The sequence below is a fragment of the Triturus cristatus genome, chromosome 11 (genome assembly GCF_964204655.1).
Source record: "Triturus cristatus chromosome 11, aTriCri1.1, whole genome shotgun sequence".
Lineage (NCBI taxonomy): Eukaryota > Metazoa > Chordata > Amphibia > Caudata > Salamandridae > Triturus > Triturus cristatus.
The window spans coordinates 1,183,775,953-1,183,802,411 of record NC_140594.1 but is presented as its reverse complement, the minus strand read 5'-3'; the positions used below and the strand labels follow the sequence as shown (position 1 = coordinate 1,183,802,411).

At 51.7% G+C, this 26,459-nt stretch overlaps 1 protein-coding gene across 14 annotated transcripts in view; it reads right to left on the bottom strand.

Moving 5' to 3' along the window:
* The window catches only part of TNK2 (tyrosine kinase non receptor 2), a 430,040-nt gene that overhangs the window by 149,813 nt on the left and 253,768 nt on the right, over positions 1-26,459 (bottom strand). For 11 of the 14 annotated variants that reach the window (XM_085635989.1, XM_085635992.1, XM_085635990.1 and 8 more), the window contains one exon: positions 19,979-20,156. In XM_085635989.1, the coding sequence (XP_085492115.1) occupies positions 19,979-20,141 (163 nt within the window). In that variant the 5' untranslated portion in view covers positions 20,142-20,156. Of the gene's footprint in view, positions 1-19,359; positions 19,391-19,978; positions 20,157-26,459 lie in introns of those variants that run through there. The other 3 variants (XM_085635987.1, XM_085635998.1, XM_085635995.1) reach the window with 2 other exon arrangements.

Sequence of the window (26,459 nt, the reverse complement as noted above, 5' to 3'; positions counted from 1 at the left end):
ATCCTGCTTTCACGATCGCACAAGTTACTTACCTTCGGTAACGCTATATCTGTAAGAAACATTCGATCCAGTCTGATGCCTGGGGGTAATTCTAAGGTAAGGGATCTATCACTACGTGTTTCTTTCAGATACATGGACGCAGATGATACCCAACTGTACATGAAAATCTCCTCCCCTGAGGACATCAGGTCCCTCAACTCAGTCTTACTGAAAACACAAAGCTGGCTGACACAGAACCACCTGAAGCTAAACGCTCTGAAAACTGAGTTCCTCCTAATTGCACAACCCCAGCAGTCTCCAGTCATCGAAGGATGGATGAGTCAACTAACCGCCCTTAACTGCACGCCACACATCATTGATTCAACAAGCTCTTTGGGAATAATGCTAGACAAGAGTCTGAACATGCAGAGGCACATTAGTACACTCAAAGGAGCAAACTTCCAACTCAGCCTCTTAAGGAAAATAAAACCTTTCCTCCCATCACATGACTTAAAGGTTGCGGTGCAAGCCCTAGTGATCTCTAAGCTTGATTATGGAAGCGAAACCCTTTGTGGCCTTCCTCGCGTGAAGACGGCCCCTCTCAGGGCTAGCCTCAATTCTGCTGCAAGGCTCATAACGGGCTTGAAAAGACACAATCACATCACACAAGAGCAGATATCTCTAAATTGGCTCCCTTACGATGCTAGGATACAATTAAAAATTGCATCTATGACACACAAAGCCATTCATTTCAATACCCCAATGTACCTGCCTCAAAAGTTGGAGCTCTCTGCTGGATCAAGATCCTCGAGAAGTGCCAGCACATTACTGTTCAAACCACAAAAGGAATATGCTACTTACCAGTATGCATCTGTTCTTGGCATGTAGAGCTGCAGAGCTACACACTTGTGCATAGATCGCCATCTGGTGTTGGGCCTGGATGTTTGCTGTTTGTTTTTCCTCTTGGAAAGTCTTTGGAAGTCACGAGGTCGGTGACTCCTCCTTTGGATCGTATTGCACATGGGCTTCGGCTCCATCCTCAGATTTTTCGCCAGCAGGGAAAGATGGAGCGTAGTAATAACAGTGAAGATGCCCATGTGTGTTGTATCTAAATAAGATAAACTGGAACAGATAAAGGTAGCCGGGGAGACGGTTAGGCGTGTGTAGATCTGCAGCTCTACATGCCAAGAACAGATGCATACTGGTAAGTAGCATATTCCGTTCGAGGCATATGAGCTGCAGATTACACACTTGTGCATAGATTATATAGCAGTACCCACCGTTAGCGGCGACCACCCCTATTTGTTGCAGTGGTTTGAAATAATGTTTTGAGTACAGCCTGGCCCACACTAGCTTGTTGCTTAGTTTGCACATCTACACAATAGTGTTTGGTGAAAGTGAGCGGTGTTGACCATGTAGCTGCTTTGCAGATATCATCTAATGGGATGTTCCCTAAGAATGCCATGGAAGCCCCTATTTTTCGTGTAGAATGGGCTTTCGGGGGAATGGATAGCGTTCGCTTTGCTTTATGGTAGCAGATTTGAATGCATTTTACAATCCACCTAGCTATCCCCGATTTTGAGATGGGGTTACCTTTGTGTGGTGGAGAGAAAGAAACAAACAGTTGTTTGGTGTTACGGAAAGGTTGTGTTCTCTGAATGTAGTAGAGTAAGGCTCATTTCACATCCAGTGTGTGAAGAGCTCTTTCTGCAACGGTCTGTGGTGAAGGGGAGAAATGACTTTAGGGAGGAATTTTGGGTTGGTACGGAGAACAACTTTGTTATGGTGCATTTGGAGAAAAGGTTCTTGAATGGCAAGTGCTTGTATCTTACTGACCCTTCTAAGAGAAGTGATGGCTACAAGGAAGGCGGTTTTCCATGTTAGGAACTGTAGTTCGCATTTATGGAGAGGTTCGAAGGGAGGCCCCATTAGCCTTGTGAGAACGATATTTAAGTTCCACACAGGTGAGGGTGGCACTCTGGGGGGAATTATTCTTTTAAGGCCTTCCATGAAGGCTTTAATGGCAGGTACTCTAAAGAGTGATAGGTGCTGCCTGTTTTGTAGATAAGTTGCTATGGCTGCGAGGTGTACTCTGATCTGGGTGAGAGCAGGTGTCCCTTTTCAACCCTTGATGACGTTGGTAGACCCAGAGGGCAGGTTTGTGGCAGTGCAGGGGCGGCTGGACGGGAGGGACTTGAGCATGTGCAGTGTATATGCCCCTAATATGGACCAGGCCGCGTTCTTCTCCAGGCTGTCGGGGCAGTTGGCGGCGTATCTGACGGGGCCGGTGGTGGTGGGGGGGGATTTTAACTCAGTGACTGATGTGGAGCTGGATAGGTCCCACCCGCCCCTGGCGCAGTCGGTGGTGCGTCGGGTGGCCAATAGCCGACGTAGCTGGCAGGCTACTTGGGGTCTGGTAGACACTTGGCGTACTCATCACCCGCTGGACAGGGATTACTCCTTCTATTCTGCCCCTCATGAGCTGTATGTCCGATTGGATGGTATCGAAAAGTTTCTTACCTGTCGGTGTAGTTTTGCAGCTTGAAGATCTTTCTGGATTCACTATGCTGTGCATTATTCCGCGATCTTGTGGTTGGGTCCGGATTCGTAGTCTTTTCTTTGTTTTTTTTTTTTTTTTTTGTAGCCCAGGTGGGCGTCGACGTCCACCATTTGGTGCACCTCCCGTGACGTCGTCGTGCTTCCTGCGGAAGTCCCACCTTTGGGGCGCCATCTTCGGGTTCTTTTTTTCCCTGTTTTTTTTTTTTTTTTTTTAACCCTAGGCGATTGATTAATCCTTTTGTCCGTATTTCTGTACGTATCCACCTATTTGATCCTATCCATTTCACCCCCTCTTCCTCCAGCCTCATCTTCCTGGCGGAGGTGGGTGGGTTCGCTAGTGAATCCAGAAAGATCTTCAAGCTGCAAAACTACACCGACAGGTAAGAAACTTTTCGTTTTGCAGCGTGAATCTTTCTGGATTCACTATGCTGTGCATAGACTTTGTAGCGGTTTCCCTATTTTTGTGGTGGCTGGGTGGAAGATGATCGCTGGTCGTTGAAAATGTGTTGTAGCACCTTCTGTCCGACCTGTGCTTCCTTATTCATTTGAATGTCCACGCAGTAGTGCTTTGTGAACGTGTGCACAGATGCCCAAGTCGCTGCGAGACAAATGTCTTGGATGGGCGTGTTTGCCAGGAAGGCAACTGTGGCCCCCTTCTTCCTTGTGGAGTGAGCTTGTGGCCCCTCCGTTAGCTCCTGTCCAGCCTGTTTGTGACAGAATTGAATAGTGAGGGCAATCCACCTAGCGATGGTGCCCTTGGTCACTGGTCTACCCATGAAGCTAGTAGCAAAGGACACAAACAGCTGCTTCGACTTCCTGAGTTCCTTGGTTCTTTCAATGTAGTGCATCACCGCTCTTCTGGCATCGAGGGTGTGCAGGGCCTTTTCTGCGTTTGTAGTCGGGTTTTGGAAGAAACTCGGTATCTGGATACTCTGATTCATGTGAAACGCCGACACTACCTTGGGCATGAAGTGTGGGTCCGTCCTCAGGACTACCCTGTCCTTGTGAATTTGAATGTAGGGCTCCTGTAGCGTTAGTGCTTGAAGCTCGCTCACTCTGCGTAGTGAGGTTATGGCCACTAGAAAGGCAGTCTTCATCGTCAACATTTGTAGATTGGCCTTGTGAATGGGTTCAAACGGCGCCTTCATGAGCTCCGTCAGAACCACGTTTAAATTCCATGCCGGCGGTGGCAACCTTTTCGGGGGTGCCATTCTTTTGGCCCCCTCCATGAATCTCTTCACCACCTGCGAGCTGAAGAAACTTCCACCCTTCTCACCTCTGGTGTAGGCAACGATCGCTGCTAGGTGCACCCTTAGGGAGCTCGAGCAGAGGTTACTCTTTAGAAGGTGTGTGAGGTACCTCAGCACAGTTGAGTCTCTTGTCATTCTTTTGTGCAGGCCCTTCTTCCTGCACCACACCGTGAATCTCTTCCACTTTGCGCTGTAGCACTTTCTTGTAGTAGGTTTCCTTGCCTCCCGTAGCACTCGCATAGTGCTCTGAGGTAACCTTAGGTGTGCGAACTCTAGGTCTTCAGGAGCCATGCTGCTAGGTTGAGGGTCTCTGGCTCTGGGTGCAGGACCTCCCCGTTTTGCATTGAGAGCAGGTCTTTTCTTCTCTCGAACCTGTACGGATTGCCTTGCGCCATTTCTTGAATCTGTGAGAACCATGTCTGCCTCGCCCACTGTGGGGCCACCAGGATCAGAGTCATGTTGCTGGTTCTGCACTTGTCGAGCACTCTGTGCAACAGGGGAATCGGTGGAAAGGCGTAGGCAAATGTCCTCGACCAGCTTATCCATAGGGCATTTCCCTTGGATTGCTGATCTGGTTGCCTGGACGCGAAGCTTTGGCATTTTGCATTGTGGCGTGTTGCAAAAAGGTCTATTGTTGGAGTCCCCCATCTCCGGAAGAGTTTCTCCGTTTCCTGGCCATTGAGCTCCCACTCGTGTGATGCTGAGGTCTGCCTGCTTAGCCAGTCTGCCTCCACATTGTCCTTCCCCGGTAGGTGAATTGCCAGTAGATCTATCCTGAGAGGTATGGCCCATCTCCAAATCTCCTGAGCTAGGGATGAGAGGGGAAACGACTGTGTCCCCCCTTGTTTGTTGATGTAGAACATCGCCGTGGTGTTGTCTGTCTGTACCAACACCCTCTGCCCGCACAGGTGTCTCTGGAATGCCTTCAGGGCTAGCAGTATCGTTTTCAACTCGAGGTAGTTGATGTGGCGGACCGCGTCTGCCGGAGCCCATAGACCCCTCACTCTGAGGTTGTCCATGTGCGCTCCCCATCCCATCTGCGATGCGTCCGTGGTAATGGTCACTGTTGGGCTTGGTGGTGTCAGGCTTCTCCCTGTTGTTATGTTGTCTCTGTTCCACCAAGTTATCTCCTCCTGCACTGCGTGCGTAACAACCACTAGATCCTCCCAACTTCCGTTTGCTTGTGACCATTGCTGTTGCAGCCATTCCTGGAATGGTCTCATGTGCAGGCGTACATTCGGCACCAGCTGGATACAGGACGCCATCATCCCCATCATCTTGCTCACCGCCCTCACTGTCAGAGCTCGCCCCTTCTGGTAGAGCTGCGTCTCCTTCAGTAGGGCATCTGTCCTCCTGTCGCTGGGCACTACTGTACTGTTGAGGGAGTTGATCTGTGCCCCCAGGAAAATCTTTACCTGTTCCGGTTCCAGCGATGATTTTCCCCAGTGGATGGAAAATCCCAGATTTGTGAGGGTGTCCGTTACGCGTTTTGCGTGCCTCTCGCACTTCTCGCGTGAGTTTGCCTTGACCAGCCAGTCGTCCAAGTATGGGTATACGTGTATGCCCTGCTTTCGTAGGTGTGCCGCTACCGCCGACAGGCATTTTGTAAAGACCCTTGGCGCTGATTTTAATCCGAAGGCCAGGGTTGTGAACTGGTAGTGTTCCTGTTCGATGTTGAATCTTAGAAGGCCCTTGTGCCTTCTGTTTATTGGGATGTGGAGGTAGGCATCCTTGAGGTCCACGGTGACCATGAAGTCCCCTTCTCTTATCTGTGGCAGTACCTCCTGCAGTGAAGTCATTTTGAACCTTTGCGTTCTTATGAACTTGTTTAGGTAACGGAGGTCCAGTATGGGCCTGAGGTCTCCGTCTACCTTCGGAACCACGAAGTAGTTTGAGTAGACCCCTTTGTTGCGTTCCCCGAACGGCACTGCCTCTATGGCTTCCTTTTGTAGGAGTTTCCGCGTTTCCTCTCTGAGTATTGCCAGTTCTTGGGCAGATCTCTGTCTTCCTTTCGGTTTCCTGTTTGGAGGTCTTTTCTCCAAGTCTACGCAGTATCCGTACTGCACGATGTTCCGTATCCACTTGTCTGTGGTTATGCGCCGCCACTCCTGAAGGTAGAACCTCAGCCTTCCGCCTACTGGTGACGTATGCTCGTAGGCTCTTGAATCTTCTCTTCCCCCTGATGACACCTTTCTGCGCCTCACCCTTGGGGACTTGACGAGGGTAGGCGTCTTCTTGCGTGCTGAGTCACTTCGAGGAGGGCTGATCGCCCCCTCTCCTCCTCTGGCCACGTCCGTTCCCTCTCCCGCGAAAGGACTGGCCCCGAGGTTGATATTGCCAGCTTTGCTTCTGCTGACCTTGACCGTGACCTTCGCCCTGCTGACCTTGTTGGAACGCCTGGTGCGATGTCCCTTGTTGGCTTGCACCCCTACCGTAGGGTCTCCTCGAGGGATTACCTCGTCTCATTCCCCTCAGCTGTAGGGCCCCCATGGACCTCGCTGTCTCGTTTTCCTTCTTGAGCTGGGTGAGCTTTTCGTCCACCGTTGCTCCGAACAGTGTCTCTCCGTTGAAGGGGGTGCCAAGGATGTTGTTCTGCACTTCCGGTTTGAATCCCGAGATTCTTAGCCATGCATGCCTCCTCTCTGTGACCCCTATGGCCATGAGTCTTGCTGAAGTCTCTGCCCCATCCAACGCCGTCTTTATACAGGAGTTGGCGATGTTCTTTCCTTCATCCACCAGGTGAGAGGCTCTCTGGCGGTATTCTTCGGGGAGGTGCTTTACAAGCTCCCCCATTTCATCCCAGTGTTGGTATTGGTGTCTATTGAGGAGTGCATTCGAATTCGCCATGCGCCAGTGCATTGCGGCGTTCCTCTCGACCTTTCTGCCTGTGAGGTCGATCCTCCTGCTCTCTTTATCCGGAGGTGGGCCCGAAGTTGCTGGAACGTTGGCCCTTCTCCTGGCCGTGGAGGCTATGATGGAGTCTGCTGTGACGCTACCCTTGATGTAAGGTGGGTCCAGGGAGGAGTGCTTATATTTCTTCTCTGTCCTGGGTGTGATCGACCGGCAGGTGGCAGGCTCCTTGAAGGCTTCTCTCCCCTGGTTCATCACGCTTTGTAGCATGGGGAGGAACTGACTCCTAGTCTGGATGGGGAGCAGTGTTTCGACGAGAAAATCGGCTTTCGGCCTCTCCTCGTCGAGTTTGACGCCGAAGGCCAGTGCTGCGCTCTTCACCACCATATTGTATACCCCGATGTCGTCGGGTGGCGAAGGCCTCGAGGGGTACGTGTCCACGGGCTCCTCCGGGTTTTCGGTGTCGAGATCGTGCCATTCGACGTCGTTGCTGGTAGATGCCGCCGATTCGAAGAACGACTGTTGGTCTTCTTCCTCGGCTTCTTCCTCATAATAGGGCTCCTCCTCTTCTTCGAGATCCCTTGTCAGCCCTTCGGCGTCGAACTCCTCTTCGACCTCGACGACGTCCGCCGATGAAACTGTTGGAATCTTGAATTCCTTCATCCTGGCGTCGAACTCCTTCTTCCTTTGAAGGATGTTCTCCATTTCGGCCTCGAGCCGCCTCTTCTTTTTCTCCATTTCGGAGATGCTTTCGGCGTCGACCGCGGGTCTTTTCGATGAAACTTGCGTCGACGTCGAACGTTCTTTCTGCGTCGATCGGCCCGTTTCATGGGATGATTTCAACGACCCTTGCCTTTCGGCGTCTTTCTGCACCTGGGAGTCCTTTTGTAAGGATCCGCTGGGCCTTTTGTCCGAAGTTCCCCCCTTGGACGTCGAAGCTTTCGGCGCCGGGGCTCCCTTCGTGGACTTTGACTCAGTTTTTCTCGAGTCACCCTCGTGTTGTCGAGGTACTTTTTGTTTTGCGCTCGACGATTCTCTTACCTTGTCTTCTTTTTTCTTGTCGGTCTCTACGACCGTGAAGTTTTCGGCTGTCTCGGCGACGTTGTCCTCGTCGTCTGAGGAGAGGCCCAGAGCGTAGAGCGTCGGGGGCTTCCCCTTGCCGTCCATGTTGGCGTTGGCCCTTCTCTGCCGCTCTCTCACCCTGAGTGTCTTCGGCGCGAAGGCTGAGCAGGCGTTGCAGTCGATACTCTGGTGATCGACCGGTAGGCAGAGGTTGCAGACCGGATGCTGGTCTCTCTGCGCGAACTTGTGGTGGCAGTTTGGGCAGAACTTGAATGGCGTCTTGTCCATTTCGCTCAGGGTCTCTGAGCGTGCATTCTCCAGGGCTGTCGAAGAAAAAGGCTCGCTGGTCCTCTTTCTTAGCGCTCCTGATGAAATCTGTTCAATTCCTGATGTCTTCTCTTGATTCTATCGATGAAACTCGCTTTTCTTCCTTCTTCCTCCGAGTGAATTTCTGGAGCTTCCCGATGTCGATCCAGACCCAACGGCGGAAAAAAGAATCTGAAGATGGCGCCCCAAAGGTGGGACTTCCGCAGGAAGCACGACGACGTCACGGGAGGTGCACCAAATGGTGGACGTCGACGCCCACCTGGGCTACAAAAAAAACAAAAAAAAAAAAACAAAGAAAAGACTACGAATCCGGACCCAACCACAAGATCGCGGAATAATGCACAGCATAGTGAATCCAGAAAGATTCACGCTGCAAAAACTGTGTTCCCCGGACGTCCAATCGCTGATGCGGCATAGCGAATATCTAGCTAAAACTCTCTCGGACCATAACCCCTGTATGGGGGTGCTGCAGTGGTCCAGACAGCGGCAAGTTATTCCCACGTGGCGTCTTAACCCCCTGCTTCTGGAGGACCCGGTCTTCCGGGATGAGGTTAGTGACTGCATAAAACAATAATTTGAGTGGAACTCGGGTACGACGGCAAGCCGGGCGACGGAATGGAACGCGTTTAAGGCGGTTGTTCGGGGGGTTTGTATATCGTCCACAGCCGGAGTGCGGAAGACTTTATTGAAGGAGGTTGATGGGGCGGAGGCCCTGCTGCGGGCGGCTGAACGGGCGCATCAGGCGGGAAACGGTGAGTTGGCTGCTGTTGCCGAGGCACGTGAGGGTGTGGTGGTGCAGGTGGAGAAGCTCCGCTGTTTTGACCATAAAAGCTACTTAATGCGAGCGCACGCGGAACGGGATAAGGTGGGATCCCTTCTGGCGTGGTTGGCGAACCCGACGGCCCGGGGGGAACCGATACTTTCTCTGGTTGAAGCGGGGGGTGCCCCGGTTTATTCCCAGATGGGGATAAATCAGCGGTTTGCCAGATATTATGCTGGGCTGTACGATAGCACTATGGAGGGGGAGCCTGAAGGCCTAGCGGGCTTCTTACTGGAGGCCCGCCTTCCTCGACTGGACCCGGAGATTGGGAAAGATCTCGGGGGTGCCATATCGCTGGGCGAGATTCGTGCGGCGATTAGGCACATGGCCCGTCGGAAAACCCCAGGGGCGGATGGGTTGCCTGTCGAATTCTTTGCGGCGTTCCCGGATCTGTTAGCGCCGCAGCTGCAGGTCCTGTACAGCGAGGCCTGGCAGCGTGGGTGCTTGCCCGCCTCTGCTCGAGAGGCGATTGTGATACCCTTATTAAAGCCTGGAGGAGAGGCCGACGCGCGTATGGCGTATCGGCCGCTCTCCATGCTGACGGTGGACTATAAAATATTGAGTAAGATACTGGCGTCGCGCCTTTTGAGTCATATGACCGCCTTAATCCACCCGGATCAGGCGGGCTTTATTCCTCGGCGCAGCACGGCCACTTCTGTGCGACGGTTGTTGCGAGTGATGGAAATGGACCGGGAAGTTTTCCCGGAGGCCTGCACGCTGTCGGTCGACATAGAAAAGGCCTTCGATAGCGTGGAATGGCCTTACTTATACCGAGTGCTGCGGGAGTTCGGCTTGGGGGAGGACTTCGTACACTGGACCACGTTGCTTTATAGCGATGCTACGGCCCGAGTGAAGACGGGGGCCTCCTACCGTGTACGGAGGGGGACGAGGCAGGGGTGTTCCCTCTCCCCCCTGTTGTTTGCCCTGGCCGTCGAACCGCTGGCGGCTCATGCCCGACGAGGGGGTGCTTATGTGGGAGTTTCCCTGCGGGAGGATACACACTATATCTCCCTATATGCAGATGATCTGCTGATGTTCTTGGCGGATGCGGAGAGTGCGCTGGACGGAGCGGTTACCCTCTTGGTGGAGTTTGGTCGTCTGTCTGGGCTTAAGGTCAACTGGGGTAAGACGTGCTCGTTCCCGTTGTCGCAGGGGGGACGGCCCCCGCGGGCGTTGGGACATATCCGATGGGAAAGCAGCTGCCTCCGTTATCTGGGGGTTAACATTTATCATACCCAAACTGATTTGCTGGAGGGGAATGTTGGCAGGGCACTTCGAGGCCTACGGGGTAGCATGCGGTTTTGGAGTACGCTCCCACTCTCGTGTGCTGGGAGGGTGGCGCTGCTGAAAATGGTGGCGCTGCCACGGCTTCTTTACTATTTTCGCACCCTTCCTATATGGATCCCGGCGTCATTTTTCGCGAGTCTGCGGGTATTATCCACGGGCTTCATTTGGGGCTCGGGAAGGCGTCGAATGGCGCTGACCACCTTGCGGCGGCCAAGGGCAGAGGGGGGCTTGGCGGCACCGGATTTTGAGTGGTACTACTTGGCGGCCCAGCTCCAATGGCTTACACAGGCGGTGGCCAGGGAGTACAGGGGCCCGGAGGGCCCTCAGGGCAGACTAATACCGCGACATGTGCTGGCCTTTATAGTCCTCCACCAGAGATTAGACCTCGCCCAGCTCACCTTGGAGGAACGTACCCTCCGGTTATGCTGGAACAGATGCCAGAGGAGGGCCGCCATAGTCCACCCCTATGCCCCGGAGATCCCCCTGGGGATGTGTACGGCGTTCCCGCATGGGGGAGATTGGTCGGGGTTAGCGGTCTGGGAGGAACTGGGGGTACAGATGGTGGGGGACTTATTTAGAGAGGGAGTACTGTTGCCTTTCCAGGACTTGCAGGACTCTTATGGGCTCCCGCGGGGAGACTTCCTGCTTCATGCGGCCCTGGTGGCGAGCCTCCAGAGGCATTGGAACATGGGGCTTTCGGAACCGCCGACTGCCGCGGGTTGCCAATATGTAGTGATGGCGGCGGGGACGACTAAGGCCATCACTTGCCTCTATCGCCGGCTGTCGACAGAGAGACTCCTCCCCCTGGGCGCTCTGAGGGAAAAGTGGGAAGCGGACCTTGGAAAAGAGATCCCCGAGTCCACGCTGGTGCGGAGGGCCTGGAGGGGAACGAGGAATGCCCGGTTTCAGTTAGTCCAGTTTTTTACGTTACACAGGGCATACCTGACGCCGGCCAAGATACTGCGATATTTCGGGGGAGCGCACTCTCAGTGTCCGCGGTGCGGGGTAGACGGTGCGGACTTTCGGCACATGTTTTGGTCCTGTACGCAGTTGGGCGACTACTGGGAAGCAGTGGTGGATTGTTTGAACCAGGTAACCGATCGCTCCATTGCCCCGGATATGGGGACCTGTTTGTTGCTTTGGTTCCCCCACACTCGCCGCACGAAGGTTACTAGCAAATTTTATGATTTGGGGTTGATAATGGCCAAGAGGGAACTGACTCTGCACTGGAAATCCCGGGGGGGACCTAACTTCCTGCGCTGGAGATCGGCGTTGGCGCGTTGGGCGGGGGCTGAGGGCACGCTCCGGGTGCAACTGGCCCTCCGGAGAGATGACGAAAAGGCGCTGGCGACGGCCCGGGCATGGGAAGCGTTGGTGGTAGAACTTCAGGGGTTGATGTCCGAGGCTGGGGCCGAGGAGAGCGGGTCTGACGGGCAGGAGGTAGTGGGGAGCGGGGAGTAGAAGAGGCGAGGCGGTGGGCTCTGGCCGCCTGCACCTTTGGCTGGGCAAGCTGGAAGGTTCTGTTTGTTTAGGGAGAGGCTGGGCTCCTGTATCTTATTGTCTAGGGAGGGGGGGCACGTCGAAAGAGGGAAAGGGGTAGGGGACGGGGGCACACTGACAGGGTGTGGGGGAGGGGGGGTAGGGGACCGGGTGGGAAGGTTGAGCCGTCTTCAGGAGAGTCGGGGTTGCTGCTACATGTGTGGTACTTCCTGGACGGGTGGGGATGGTGAGATGATTGTTGCCTTGTTGAGTTGGAAAACAATAAAAAATGTTTCAACAAAAAAAAATGGCTGTGAGGTGTAGTCTAATGGACGTATAGGCTAGATTGCACCTTTGTAGGTGGAGTAAGTAGCCTATTATGAGTTGGATGGACACGTCCAGTGGATTGATGGTGTTGTTATGGCAATAAACAACAAAACGTTTCCACTTGGCGGCGTAGCACGCTCTAGTGGTAGGTCTTCTAGCTTCTCTGATGACGTTCATACAGTCAGGGGGAAGATTTAGGTACCCGAATTCTAAGATTTCAGGAGCCAGATCGCAAGGTTGAGCTGCGCTGGGTCCGGGTGTTTGATCTCTCCATGGTTCTGGGTTAAGAGGTGTGGAGAGAGGTGTAGTTTTTGGTGCGGCACTACAGATAGTTCCAGCAGTGTGGTATACCACGGTTGTCTGGCCCACGTTGGAGCTACTAGGATTAGTGTGAGGGAGTGCTGTTGTAGGTTGCGCACCACTAATAGAATGAGTGGGAGAGGCGGAAAAGCGTACGCAAATTTCCCTGACCAGTTCATCCATATCGCATTTCCTTTGGACAATGGGTGTGGGTATCTGGCGGCGTAGCTTGGGCATTTGGCGTTTTCGTGGGTGGAGAAGAGGTCTATCTGTGGATGCCCCCACATTTGAAAGTATGGGTGAAGAACTTGCGGGTGAAGCTCCCACTCGTGGATCTGTTGCGTCTGTCTGCTGAGCAGATCTGCCACTGTGTTTTGGACTCCTGTGACATGCTGAGCTAGGAGAAAGATTTTCTGGGGTATCGCCCATCTCCATATGCTCTGTGCTAGGTGAGAGAGCTGTGAAGAGTGTGCGCCACCTTGTTTTAGGATATAATACATGGCTGTCATGTTGTCTGTCCGGATCAGGACTGCCTTACCTGAAATTTGAGTTTAAAAAGATTTTAGGGCTAAGAAGATTGCTAGTAACTCCAGATGGTTGATATGGACTAACTTTTGTTGCGGCGTCCATTTGCCCTGTGTGATGAGATGTAGTAGATGAGCTCCCCAGCCGGAGAGTGATGCGTCAGTTGTCAGTACTATTTGAGGAACCGGGTCCAGGAACAGTCGACCTTTGGAAAGGTTTGTGGTGTTCCACCACTGTAGAGAGCGTTGGGTACGACCGTCTACCAACACCAGATCTGTTAATTGACCCTGGGCCTGGTTTCATTGGCGCGCTAAGCACTCTTGGAGAGGATGCATCAGGAGTCTTGCGTGAGGCACTATGAAAATGCAAGAGGCCATCATCCCTATTAGTTGCATAAACACTCGAGCTGGAAGGGAGTGTTGTAGTGGGAATTTTGCGCGTAGAGCTTGAATGCTTGCAATCCTGGCCGGATTGGGGTAGGCTAGTGCTCTTGAGGTGTCTATGGTGGCACCGAGGTATTGTTTTATGTGGGATGGTTGGAGATGGGACTTCTGGTGGTTTACTGTAAAGCCCAGTTGGTGGAGTAGTTGAATCGTGGTGGATGTGTGTTGTACACACTGATTGTATTACCTGGCTTTTATCAGCCAGTCGTCTAAGTATGGGAAGACGTGGATGTGTTGTCTTCCCAAATGTGCTGCCACCACTGCTAGGCACTTGGTGAATACCCTTGGCGCTGCTGTGACTCCGAACGGGAGCACCTTGAATTGGAAGTGTTGTCCGTCCACTACAAATCTTGCGGTGAGCTTTGTGCACCGGAATGTGAAAATACGAGTCTTTTAGATCTAGGGTGGTCAAAAAGTCGTTTTGGGAGAGGAGTGGAAGTACCTGCAGAAGCGTCACCATATGAAAATGGTCAGAGTGTATGTATGTGTTTAGGGGCCGGAGATCTAGGATGGGCCGCAGAGTCTCGTCCCTTTTTGGTATGAGAAAATATAGGGAGTAGACTCCCATGTTTTGTTGGTTGGTAGGAACGGGTTCTATTGCTTGTTTTTGTAGGAGGGAGACTACCTCCTGCTTTAAGAGTATTAAATGTTCTTGTGACATTGGGCGCTGCCTGGGTTGAATGTTTGGGGGGTAGATATCAGTTCTAGGCAGTAGCCTGATTGAATTATTTGTGTCACCCATTTGTCTGAGGTGATGGTAGCCCAGACGGGAAGGAAATGTTGGAGTCTGCCCCCGACCGGAGTGGAATGGTCTGGGGGGAGTGGGGGGGGTGGAAGTCATTGGGTAGGCGTTGTGGCAGAGCGGGCGTTGTTTGTTTTGCCTCTGCCTTTAATATTGTTACCCCTATAGCCGCCTCTTTGATAACCCCTCGTGAAGGTGGACTGAGTGGGGGATTTGTACGAAGTGGACGCGGTATCCGAGACGTACTGCGAAAGGAAGAGCGGCGAAAGGAGCGCCTGGGAGGGTGTGACTGTAAGGCTCCCATGGACTTCGCCGTATCTGTATCTGTATCCTTCTTCATTTTTTCTAGGGCCTCATCTACCTTTGGGCCAAATAGATGTTCCTGGTCAAAGGGATGGCCAAGGATGGAGGCTTGTACCTCCGGTTTAAACCCTGATATTCTCAGCCAAGCATGGCGACGCAGGAGGACGCTTGTATTGATGGCCCTGGAAGCTGTGTCTGCTGCATCTAAGGCACAGCGTATAGAGGTGTTTGTAATCGTTTTACCCTCTTGAATTAGTTCATTGGCCCTAGCTTTATATTTCTCAGGGAGGTGGTGCATTATGCTCTCTAACTCATCATAATGTGCCCTGTCATATCTGGCCAATAGGGCTTGAGTATTGGCGATACGCCACATATTGGCTGCTTGTGACGCAGTGCGTTTCCCTGATGCATCCAGTAGCTTCGACTCTTTGTCAGGTGGTGGTGCTTCGCCTGACGCCTCGGAATTTGCCCTTTTACGTGCAGTGGATACCACTAGAGAGTCTAGTGGCACTGGCCCTCTGATGTAGGAGGGATCTGTGGGGGCAGCTTTGTATTTTTTCTCGATACGCGGGTTAATGACCCTGGCTCTAACTGGGTCCTTAAAACCCTCTGGCGCATGCTTTACCACTCCTTTAAGCATAGGTACTATGGAGGTAGACCTATGTGTGGTGTCGAACGTGTCGAGGAGGATATCTTTCTCCACGGGGTCGGTATGTAAGTCTACCCCGTGATAGTGTGTCGCCCTTTGCAGTAGGTGGTGGAACCCCAATGAGTCTTCTGGTGGAGATGGCCTGGAGGGGTAAAGGTCATCTTGTGGGACGTTGGGGATATCAGGTGTATTGTAGTCGTCCCATGTTCTGGGGATCCTGTAGGAGTGGGGTCCCCTGTGGGTAGGTCCTGTGGGACATCCCCTATGTCATCATATGGGTCCCCGTGATCATCATCTTGTGGAGAAGGGGTGGGAGAACGATGAGGTTGGGGTGGAGAAGGCGGAGGGGGTGCATGTGGAGAAGGTGGAGGAGGGGGAGGAGGTGGGGAAGGTATTCTGAACGGGGAGGTAGCAGAGTCCTTCCTCTTTGGAGGTGGAGGAGGCTTCTCCAAATGTCTCTTTTTGGAAGAAAGGGTCAAATGTTCAGTTTTTGGATCCTTGGTGAGTGTTTTTTGCAAGGGATCCGGTGTAAATAAGTCCGGTGAGGCTGGTCTGTCCGTCGGCGCCGAAGGAATCGGTGCCGTTGGCTTTTTAGGCTTTTCCGTGCCGGTTCGTTGTTTGGAATATGGTTTGGGAACCTCCGGACGCTTGGTCGGCACCGAGATGGATTTCGGCCTCGAAGTGTCGGTGGCCTTGTGTGGTTTGGTCGGCACCGAAGGTGGTGTCGGTGCCAAAGAGCTGGGTTTCGACCCCGAGTGCTTCGGTGCGGAGCTCGGTGTCGACATGGGGGTCGGCTTCTTTTTCGGCGCCGAAGCGTGTTTATCGGAACCGGGAGTAGGCTGGCTCGAGCCTGAGCCGCCGGAAGGCTTGCTTGGCTTCTTCACCGGGCCCGAAGGTGGGGTCTTGGAAGCAGTGTCCTTGGTCTTGCCTAGGTCCGGAGGCGAAGGCGTGACGGGAGCCTTTTTCGGTGCCGGCAGGGGTGTGGGGAGGGTGGGGATCAGTACTCACGACCCTCTGCGCCGGGGTGATGTCCTCCACATCTGAGTCGTCGGCCTCGGAAGCGCTGACGAGGCCCTCTTCGGTGTACTGCTCTGGAGCGTCGATGCCTTCTCCGAAGATGTCGTCCGGAATCGTCGTCGAGGAGTGCGCCATAGTTCTTCTGGCTCTTCGGTCCCGAATAGTCTTTTTGGACCGGAAGGACTTACACGCCGGACAGTCTCGAGCCTCGTGTTCAGGGGAGAGGCAGAGATTGCATACTTCGTGGTGATCAGTGTGGGGGAATTTGGACCCACATCGAGGGCACTTTTTAAATGGAGTCCTTTCCATCAGCCAGGACCGAAGCTAGGAGAGGGCCGAAGGCCGCCGTCGATGACTGGAACTGAAGGTCCGTGCCGATGAGAAGGCGCGTTGAGTGGGGGAGATCGCGATCGAAACAATACCGCAGTTTAAGGTGAGGATTGCGCGTCGACCGTCGAACTGGAAGCTGTTCGGAACCGGAGCGCAAACATCACATCCGAGCCCGATGGCGGAAAAAAACAATCTGAGGATGGAGCCGAAGCCCATGCACAATACGATCTAAAGGAGGAGTCACCGACCTTGTGACTTCCAAAAACTTTCCAAGAGGAAAAACAAACTGCAAACATCCGGGCCCAACACCAGATGGCGATCTATGCACAAGTGTGTAATCTGCAGCTCATATGCCTCGAACATGTAACAACAACAAAAACGTACAATCGAGCCTTCTTGGTTATAGCCCCGAGCATATGAAACGCCTTACCCCCTGAAGTCAGGTTGAATCCCTCCTCTGCCCTTTTCAAAAAGGAAGTTAAATTGATACTGATGAAGAAACTTTTACCACTGTAATGGAGCTCTCCATGCGGTATTAATGGGAGCTGAGAAAACTGCAAAATAACCCTGCTACAGAAGGTACTTAATGAAGTTGCACAATCTGTTTTTCCTTTCCGCAGGATGTTGGCATAAAGTCCACTAACCACGCTCAGCCCGGCTCCCAAACCGACCAGGTCCAGCCCAGCTCCCAAACTGACCAGGCCCTGTCCGGCTCTCACAGCTGACCAGCCCAGCTCCCAAACAGGCCAGGCCCAGTCCGGCTCTCACAGCTGACCAGCCCAGCTCCCAAACAGGCCAGGCCCAGTCCGGCTCTCACAGCTGACCAGCCCAGCTCCCAAACAGGCCAGGCCCAGTCCGGCTCTCACAGCTGACCAGCCCAGCTCCCAAACTGGCCAGGCCCAGCCCGGCTCCCAAACCGACCAGGCTCCCAAACTGGCCAGGCCCAGCCCGGCTCCCAAACCGACCAGGCTCCCAAACCGACCAGGCCCAGCGTAGCACCAGGCCCAGCCTGGCTTCCAAACCGATCAGACCCAGCTTGGCTCTCACACTGACCAGGCCCAGCCCGGCTCCCAAACTGACCAGGCCCAGCCCGGCTCCCAAACTGACCAGGCCCAGCCCGGCTCCCAAACTGACCAGGCCCAGCCCGGCTCCCAAACTGACCAGGCCCAGCCCGGCTCCCAAACTGACCAGGCCCAGCCCGGCTCCCAAACTGACCAGGCCCAGCCCGGCTCCCAAACTGACCAGGCCCAGCCCGGCTCCCAAACTGACCAGGCCCAGCCCGGCTCCCAAACTGACCAGGCCCAGCCCGGCTCCCAAACTGACCAGGCCCAGCCCGGCTCCCAAACTGACCAGGCCCAGCCCGGCTCCCAAACTGACCAGGCCCAGCCCGGCTCCCAAACTGACCAGGCCCAGCCCGGCTCCCAAACTGACCAGGCCCAGCCCGGCTCCCAAACTGACCAGGCCCAGCCCGGCTCCCGAACTGACCAGGCCCAGCCCGGCTCCCAAACTGACCAGGCCCAGCCCGGCTCCCAAACTGACCAGGCCCAGCCCGGCTCCCAAACTGACCAGGCCCAGCCCGGCTCCCAAACTGACCAGGCCCAGCCCGGCTCCCAAACTGACCAGGCCCAGCCCGGCTCCCAAACTGACCAGGCCCAGCCCGGCTCCCAAACTGACCAGGCCCAGCCCGGCTCCCAAACTGACCAGGCCCAGCCCGGCTCCCAAACTGACCAGGCCCAGCCCGGCTCCCAAACTGACCAGGCCCAGCCCGGCTCCCAAACTGACCAGGCCCAGCCCGGCTCCCAAACTGACCAGGCCCAGCCCGGCTCCCAAACTGACCAGGCCCAGCCCGGCTCCCAAACTGACCAGGCCCAGCCCGGCTCCCAAACTGACCAGGCCCAGCCCGGCTCCCAAACTGACCAGGCCCAGCCCGGCTCCCAAACTGACCAGGCCCAGCCCGGCTCCCAAACTGACCAGGCCCAGCCCGGCTCCCAAACAGACCAGGCCCAGCCCGGCTCCCAAACTGACCAGGCCCAGCCCGGCTCCCAAACAGACCAGGCCCAGCCCGGCTCCCAAACAGACCAGGCCCAGCCCGGCTCCCAAACAGACCAGGCCCAGCCCGGCTCCCAAACAGACCAGGCCCAGCCCAGCTCCCAAACAGACCAGGCCCAGCCCAGCTCCCAAACAGACCAGGCCCAGCCCAGCTCCCAAACAGACCAGGCCCAGCCCAGCTCCCAAACAGACCAGGCCCAGCCCAGCTCCCAAACAGACCAGGCCCAGCCCAGCTCTCAAACCGACCAGGCCCAGCCCAGCTCCCAAACAGACCAGGCCCAGCCCAGCTCCCAAACAGACCAGGCCCAGCGTAGCTCTCAAACCGACCAGGCCCAACCCGGCTCCCAAACCGATCAGACCCAGCTTGGCTCTCACACTAACTAAGCACAGCCTGGCTCCCAAACAGACCAGGCTTAGCCTGGCTCTCAAGCTAACTAGGCCCAGCCTGGCTAACTAGTTTGGGAGGAACGCCTGCTATCCCTGTCCATCCATAAATAGACGGGCCCAAATTCATAGCTTGTAGGAACATGTTATCTGTCACACTACTGAAACCCGATACTAATATTATTGTTTTTCTTTTCGACCTTAGCTCTTAATTACACCTACTATTCACTGTAACACCAATGGTATTCAGAGTTTTCCCTTTAATAATTTGTGACTGTAATTGGACTTGTAAAAATATGGCTCGTTCAGAATCGAAATAAAACCTTTTTACCAAAAAAAAGCCCATCTTCCATAGACCAGCCTCTTAAGCAGTCAGATATTTCCTTCAAATCAAAATGGCTGCTCCAAGGTCAGCATTGAGAACTGCCCTCAAATCAGCACATTCAACACCTCTAAATTATTATTCGAATTTCCTCAAGTGCCCATCATTTTCCCCAAATCAGGTATGGCATTTTTATAAAATTAGGCAAATAATTATCCCAAAGCAGATTAATAATTAATCTCATATCCGATCAACAACAGCCATAGAATCAGCAAAATGATTCTCCATCTACTCGTGAACGCCCCCCAAATCAGAGCAGCTCCTCGGCTGCGTTTCATGCCTCGCGGGCTCTTACCTCGGCTTCGAGAGGAGAACCTCACCGGCCACTAGAAGGACAGATACTTAGATTAGGGGGACAGAGTTTGACCGATGAAGAAGAGAGATTAAAACAAAATAGGTAATATAGGAGGTAGAGAAGATGTGTGCAAGAAAATCCAGAAAAACAGAAACAGACACCTGATATATTAGGTCGAATGCACAAACTAGCCCAGAAAGATTAAAAATAAAAAAAACAGTGAACATACAAAATAGATGCAAAGATAGGTTTCAAAGATGCCAGACCGAGACAATGGTCTTCACGGAATACTGTAGATTACAGGGAAGTGAAGTAGACAACACCGGTTGTATTAGATCCACTTAGTGCATATACAGGAGAGATCCAGGGTGAAATAATGAACACAACTTTGTGTATTAAACAGATTATATTTAGACTGAAGAAGTTAAAACGAGAGAATTCCAGAGACATACAATAAAAAAGAAGACCAATATTAGATAGATCTGAAGTCAATACACTTTAATAGAAGAAGCGGCTGCGGCCCGTCCACTCTGGCCATCTTGTAGGACAGCCCGACTGGCCTCCGCCAGACCTCCCGTGTGAGTGAGACCACTCCCCCATCCAACATGGCGGTACGTACCTGGCCGACCCATCCCGATCTTCTCCAGGTCCTCGTTCTTGACATAGTCGAAGTGCGAGAGGCGAGTGACGTTGAGGTCATCGCGGACGCGGATGAAGTACTGTTGCAGCTGCACCTCGGCCAGGAGTTCCAGGAGCCAGTCTGTGCCCTCATCGGACTGCATGCTATTGGTCAGCTTCTGCAGAGACCGGGAGGGGAAGGGGCATTAGAGATAGGGTGGGATAAGGGCATAAGAGACATGGTGGCACAGGGGCATCAGAGCAAGAGATCAACATCCAAGTGGATACCTGCTAAGTAACCTTCTGGAGTGGGCATGAGGAGGCCATCAATGGCAGGAACGTCAGAGGAGATGCGTGTGTGCACGGTCAAGGCGCAGCCAAGGGTTCAAGGCGCTAGCATGAGCACCGACTGACCCGCCAGCAGCTCCCATCAATGAATCAAAAACCTGCCATGAGCAGTCAGCACAAAGCAGAACAGCTAAAGAAAGGTTGATCCCAATGCATGCTGGGTATTATCTACTGATGCCTTATATCTGGACCACTGCCTTCTCAGGCTGTGACCCCAGATAGTATGGCCACCTATGACCCGTAATGTGCAAACAAACCGCCCAATGCGGACATGATGTGGGAACGCTGAGGCTCAAACGACTGCACCACATCAAAGCCCTTCAGATCCCACAAATTCCCAAAGAAGTGTCAGAAGATGCAAGACCTGAGAGGGGAGAGGCGGTGAACGAGAATCTGTAAACAGAATGTGGTATCCAACTGAACCCATGCGACCACGAACATTTGACCTTTTCCAATGGACGCCATTTTCTCTGCAGATCCTCTTGATTAGGGATTACTCAGGAACACCTAATCCAGCTGGATGTAGGGCTCAGAAAACCAGTAAGAGACAAAGCTACTCTTAATAGTGCTGAACCACCAATCTTCCCAGAAACATTTCACCTCTTGCACCACAGACAAGGAGATGATGCTTTGCAGAAGTAGAGTGAAGACCAGGCAGCTGTCTGACGATTCTCCACCAAGAGCATATGGCTCAGAGCAGCAGCATCTCCTCGGCTCTACTAAACCCTCAGGGGCGGTAGTCTTAGCTGCCTCCTGTAACTCCGCGACGCAAGAGGCAGCCATCTTGAATTTCATTGTTTCAATAAGAACCACCCCATAGTACTCATTTATGAGCTTATCGTATATGGTTTTCTATAGCGCTCCATCACTGCAGAGCCTGTGGGCGCTGTACGCATAGAACAAATGAGGCAGAAGGAGATCTAACCTTAAGTATATATGGGATGGGATCAGCAGTAAAAACAATGATCTATTAAAGGTGAGTTATGAAAAGACGAGCTTTGAAATGTCATTTCGTGGACACAAGTCTGGGCTTCAGGCTCTGCTCGGCAATGACCTCCAGAAGGTGGGGGAAGTCCCTTAGAATGAATTCAGTTATAATGAATGATGCTGCTCTCAAGCGGTCCGTCTATTCTTTACTCATCAGATCTGAAATGGAGCGGCCTCCGTAGAGCCAGCCTGCCAGAATCAGTCCTGCCAGACTGATTCCATGAAATCCGGTAATCAGCGGAGGAATTCCCCCTTCATGCAACCGCGTACCTCTTCAAATGCATAAATTGTGATTTATTTCAAGTATATGAAATAAATATACTATAACTGAATTACTTTTGGCATCTTTTCCTTGATTTACATTTATTGTATGCTTTAAAAACTCTTATCTTGCTACTCTGGAACGTAGTTGTCTTTCTACATGGTATTAATTACTTCTTCTTTCTTTGATAAACTTTATTTCGGCCACAAAGGCAATAAAAGTACACAAAAAAAAAAAAAAAAAAAAGGGCAGCATACAATTCATAATTAGACAATGAAAAAAAAGGAGAAATAAGGAACAATAAAATCAGAAATTGTACTTCGAATACAATAAAAGTGCATGGAATACATTGATGCCGGTTACTCAATTACAATCATTTCTGCGTTTAATCCACATGGCGTTTAAAAAACGGGAGACTGCAAATATTAATTACTAGCGTTGACTGAGATTGCCACACACACTAGATAGATTGTACTTCAATTCTCCTTTAAGCAGTCACGGACCAATTTTTTGATTCCCGAGGAAGGAAGGGAAGCAATTCTACAAACCTTTCCTCTCCTTGCTGAACTTAATTCTGACACAAAATATTTTAAAGGTAGGGCACAGGCTATCCAACTGTGCTGGTCTGGAAAGGCCGGCTCACTGAGACCACATCTCTTTTGAGGTACCAATCAATAGGAAAGAAAGGGACAGGTTGAGGTTGGCAAACATACAAATTAATGGGCAGGGCCGAGCCGAGCCAAGGGCCCAGCTCTAATCTTAGAGCCCATGTAGGAGCCGAGCTCTGAAAAGGTTTGCTATGTAAATCATACAACAACAAAATCACATAAAATATGATAAAGTCTCTTCAAAATTAAAATAACTATCTGTCTAACGTGAAACTTTGACATTAATATGTCACACTATAGCACTGCACTGCAAAGTACTTATTAAAAGTGATAGCTTTTAAACATGAAGCCCTAGTGAACTTAAAGACAAGACAATAGTCATGTAAACCCTGTATGTGGCTTAGAATATAGAACAACATTATCGGTGCTTAATTTGAGCCGGTGGTTTCCGTCGCTTGGTACCGCACCAGCACTTAATTGTCAACACCAGCACTTATGACACTGCCACATGGTGGCGCTGTCTGTCTAATTTAGAGATGAGCACAACAACAGTTGTTTATTAATTCAATATGCATTAAAAAAGGACCAATATTTTCTGCGAAAGCCATTGTTAGAGCTCTGGGGGCCTGGAACAGTCTGAATTGTCACCCTTGTAGGTGTGTGATGGTTAGTAGTTGTGTTGGCACTGTCATTGGCAGCGCTGGCAGGGGCAATGGGTGGGGCAAGCAACAGTGGCCTCCTGACGAGAGCCCTGTCATTTATTTCTTTTACAAATTAAGCACTGGACATTATAGTATATTAAATCAAATCAATAGGTTTTTTTACAACTTCATTTTGAACTCATATTTGAAAGTGCTTTCTTTGGCGATAATGAAGAAAAATAGGTTTTGGCAAACTAAAATATTTGCCTAAGATCACACAATTTTAATGGGGAAGCCATGATTTATCCAGTTTTCTGGCTTCACTTTGTACAAATCAGCCAGTAAATGAGCATCGATTTGTCTTTCCTTATGTCAATGGTTTGATTTTACCTCTTTGTGCATTTTTCTACAGTTTTTATGTAGCGCAATCTCGGCCCGAAGGTACTGGCGGGCTTTACATGAGCAACAGTTACAATATACAAAGTCACATTCATATTTTATTTTTAGACAAGAAGATTAAAAGGTTTGCCCAGAATCACAGGATTTTGTGCCGCCACCGAGACTTGCACATGGTCTCCCAGTTCTAAAGTCAGCATCTCTCGCCATAAAGAAGGCAAGCAGAAGCCGTGTGAAAGCTCGGCTCGTTATGGGATTGAGGTTTTTTGGTTTTTTTTAATGGAGTTTTATATAGCGCCAACTTGATCCGAAGGTATCGGGTATCAGAGCGCTTTACATAGCACCAGTTGCTTTACATGAGGACACACAGGTCCTACAGCTGACCCAGAGCCGGGCTTCAGGCTCGAGTTTTCAGTGGCTCGCCCACCTCAAGTTAGAAGTGGAAACCAGTTCACACAACTCTTCAAAAACAAGGAACCACCGGGAACTCAAAAAGGGAATGATTGGTCAAAGAGAATTATTTCCAGATACCTCCTAACACTCAACTCCTCCAAATCTTCATGTAAAACAACACAGAAAAATTCAGAGCTTCAGATATTGAACTGGAAGTCCATCAATAGGCCTCCAATATCTAAATACATCAAGCACCTTGACTTCTAGAGACACTCAACCCACTTCATCTGACATCCATCGTAAGATCCATCTTCACATAGCATCATCTTCGGGAACCTTAAGCACCCGGCGCACGTCCCTCTGAGATTCCTCACAACATCCATCCATATAACTCACATAGCACCACCTCTAGGCTGCGTAGGCACCTGGGGCCAGATGTACGATTATTGAATTTTGGGACACGCAAATTGCGACAAATTGCCAGTCGCAAAAATCAATGTACAACAGTGTCTCAGACACTGTTTGGGAGTCCCAATGGGGTCGCAAATTGCATGCCTCATGAATATTAATGAGGCTGTAGAAGTTTGTGACCCCATTGGGATTGGCTAGCACTCCAAGGGATGGTGGCCTGCTGGCACAGCAGACCACCATGTCTGGAACTGCTTTGTCAATATAGCAGTTTTTTCTTTTTAAATGCAGCCCGTTTTCTTAAAGGAAAACGGGCTGCATTTAAGAAGAGAAAAATGAAACTTTTCATTTTAATTTTTAAAGGGCAGGAAGTTGTCCTTGGAACCACTGCCTGCTCTTGAAAAATATTTGCGCGCCCGTTCACAAAGGGGCAGGGGTACTCTGGGGACTCCTGCCCATTCGCGAATGGTTTACCACCTACTAGAGGTAGGTGGTAAACTGCGAGTTTTTTACGACCACAAATGTGGTCCCAAAACACTTATACATGGCATTTGCATGCACCTTCCAATTTAGCAACTCGCAAAATAGGGTTAGTACATTGTGCATCTGTTTTTTGCGGTCACAAACGGGCCAAATGCCCCTATCCGACCACAAAAAACAGTGTTCATCTGGCCCCTGGACTTCTAGAGACGCCGGGTGCGTGTCCATGTGACATGCATCGTAACGTCCATCAGTAAACCTCAGATAGCACCATCTCTAGGAACTGTAAGCACCTGGACTTCTAGACACGCTGGGTGCGAGTCCATGTGACATGCATCGTAACGTCAATCAGTAAACCTCAGATAGCACCATCTCTAGGAACCGTAAGCACCTGGACTTCTAGAGACGCCGGGTGCGTGTCCTTGTGACATGCATCGTAACGTCCATCAGTAAACCTCAGATAGCACCATCTCTAGGAACTGTAAGCACCTAGACTTCTAGACACGCCGGGTGCATGTCCATCTGACAAGCATTGTAACATCTATCCGTAAACATCACACAGCACCATTTCTAGGAACCATAAGCACCAGGACTTCAAGAGACACCCGATCCACGTCCATGTGACATGCATCATAACATCCATCAATAAACCTCAGATAGCACCATCTCTAGGAACCGTAAGCACCTGGACTTCTAGATACGCCGGGTGCATGTCCATCTGACATGCATCTTAACGTCCATCAGTAAACCTCAGATAGCACCATCTCTAGGAACCGTAAGCACCTGGACTTCTAGAGACGCCGGGTGCGTGTCCATGTGACATGCATCGTAACGTCCATCAGTAAACCTCAGCACAGTCTCTAGGAACCTTAAGCACCTGGACTTCTAGACAAGCCGGGTGCGAGTCCATCTGACATGCATCGTAACATCCATCAGTAAACCTCAGATAGAACCATCTCTAGGAACCGTAAGCACCTGGACTTCTAGAGGGCCAGTACCACGTCCACGTGACATGCATCGTAACGTCCATCAGTAAACCTCAGATAGCACCATTTCTAGGAACCGTAAGCACCTGGACTTCTAGAGACGCCGGGTGCGAGTCCATCTGACATGCATCGTAACGTCCATCAGTAAACCTCAGATAGCACCATCTCTAGGAACCGTAAGCACCTGGACTTCTAGAGACGCCGGGTGCGTGTCCATGTGACATGCATCGTAACGTCCATCAGTAAACCTCAGCACAGTCTCTAGGAACCTTAAGCACCTGGACTTCTAGACAAGCCGGGTGCGAGTCCATCTGACATGCATCGTAACATCCATCAGTAAACCTCAGATAGAACCATCTCTAGGAACCGTAAGCACCTGGACTTCTAGAGGGCCAGTACCACGTCCACGTGACATGCATCGTAACGTCCATCAGTAAACCTCAGATAGCACCATTTCTAGGAACCGTAAGCACCTGGACTTCTAGAGACGCCGGGTGCGAGTCCATCTGACATGCATCGTAACGTCCATCAGTAAACCTCAGATAGCACCATCTCTAGGAACCATAGGCACCAGGACTTCAAGAGACACCCGATTCACGTCCATGTGACATGCATCATAACATCCATTAGTATATCTCAGATAGCACCATCTCTAGGAACCTTAAAGACGAAGACTTCTAGAGCTGCCCAGTATGTGTTCCTCTGACATCCATCGTAAGATCCAGCACCACTTGAGAACAGCAAAACCCCAACAAACCAAGCCTTACTGGATCCAGACATACCATAGAGAGACATGGATGCAATAGGCTGCTAAGACTCAGAAAGGAAAAACAGTCCTAACCCATGTCACACTGCTGGTGGACTATTACTGTCCCCACAGAGCACCCCTCTTCTGAAACACCCCAAAACATGATCAAATGGCATTTTATGATCTGGTGACCTGCAGATAGGCCACATCGGAAAAGGCCTCACC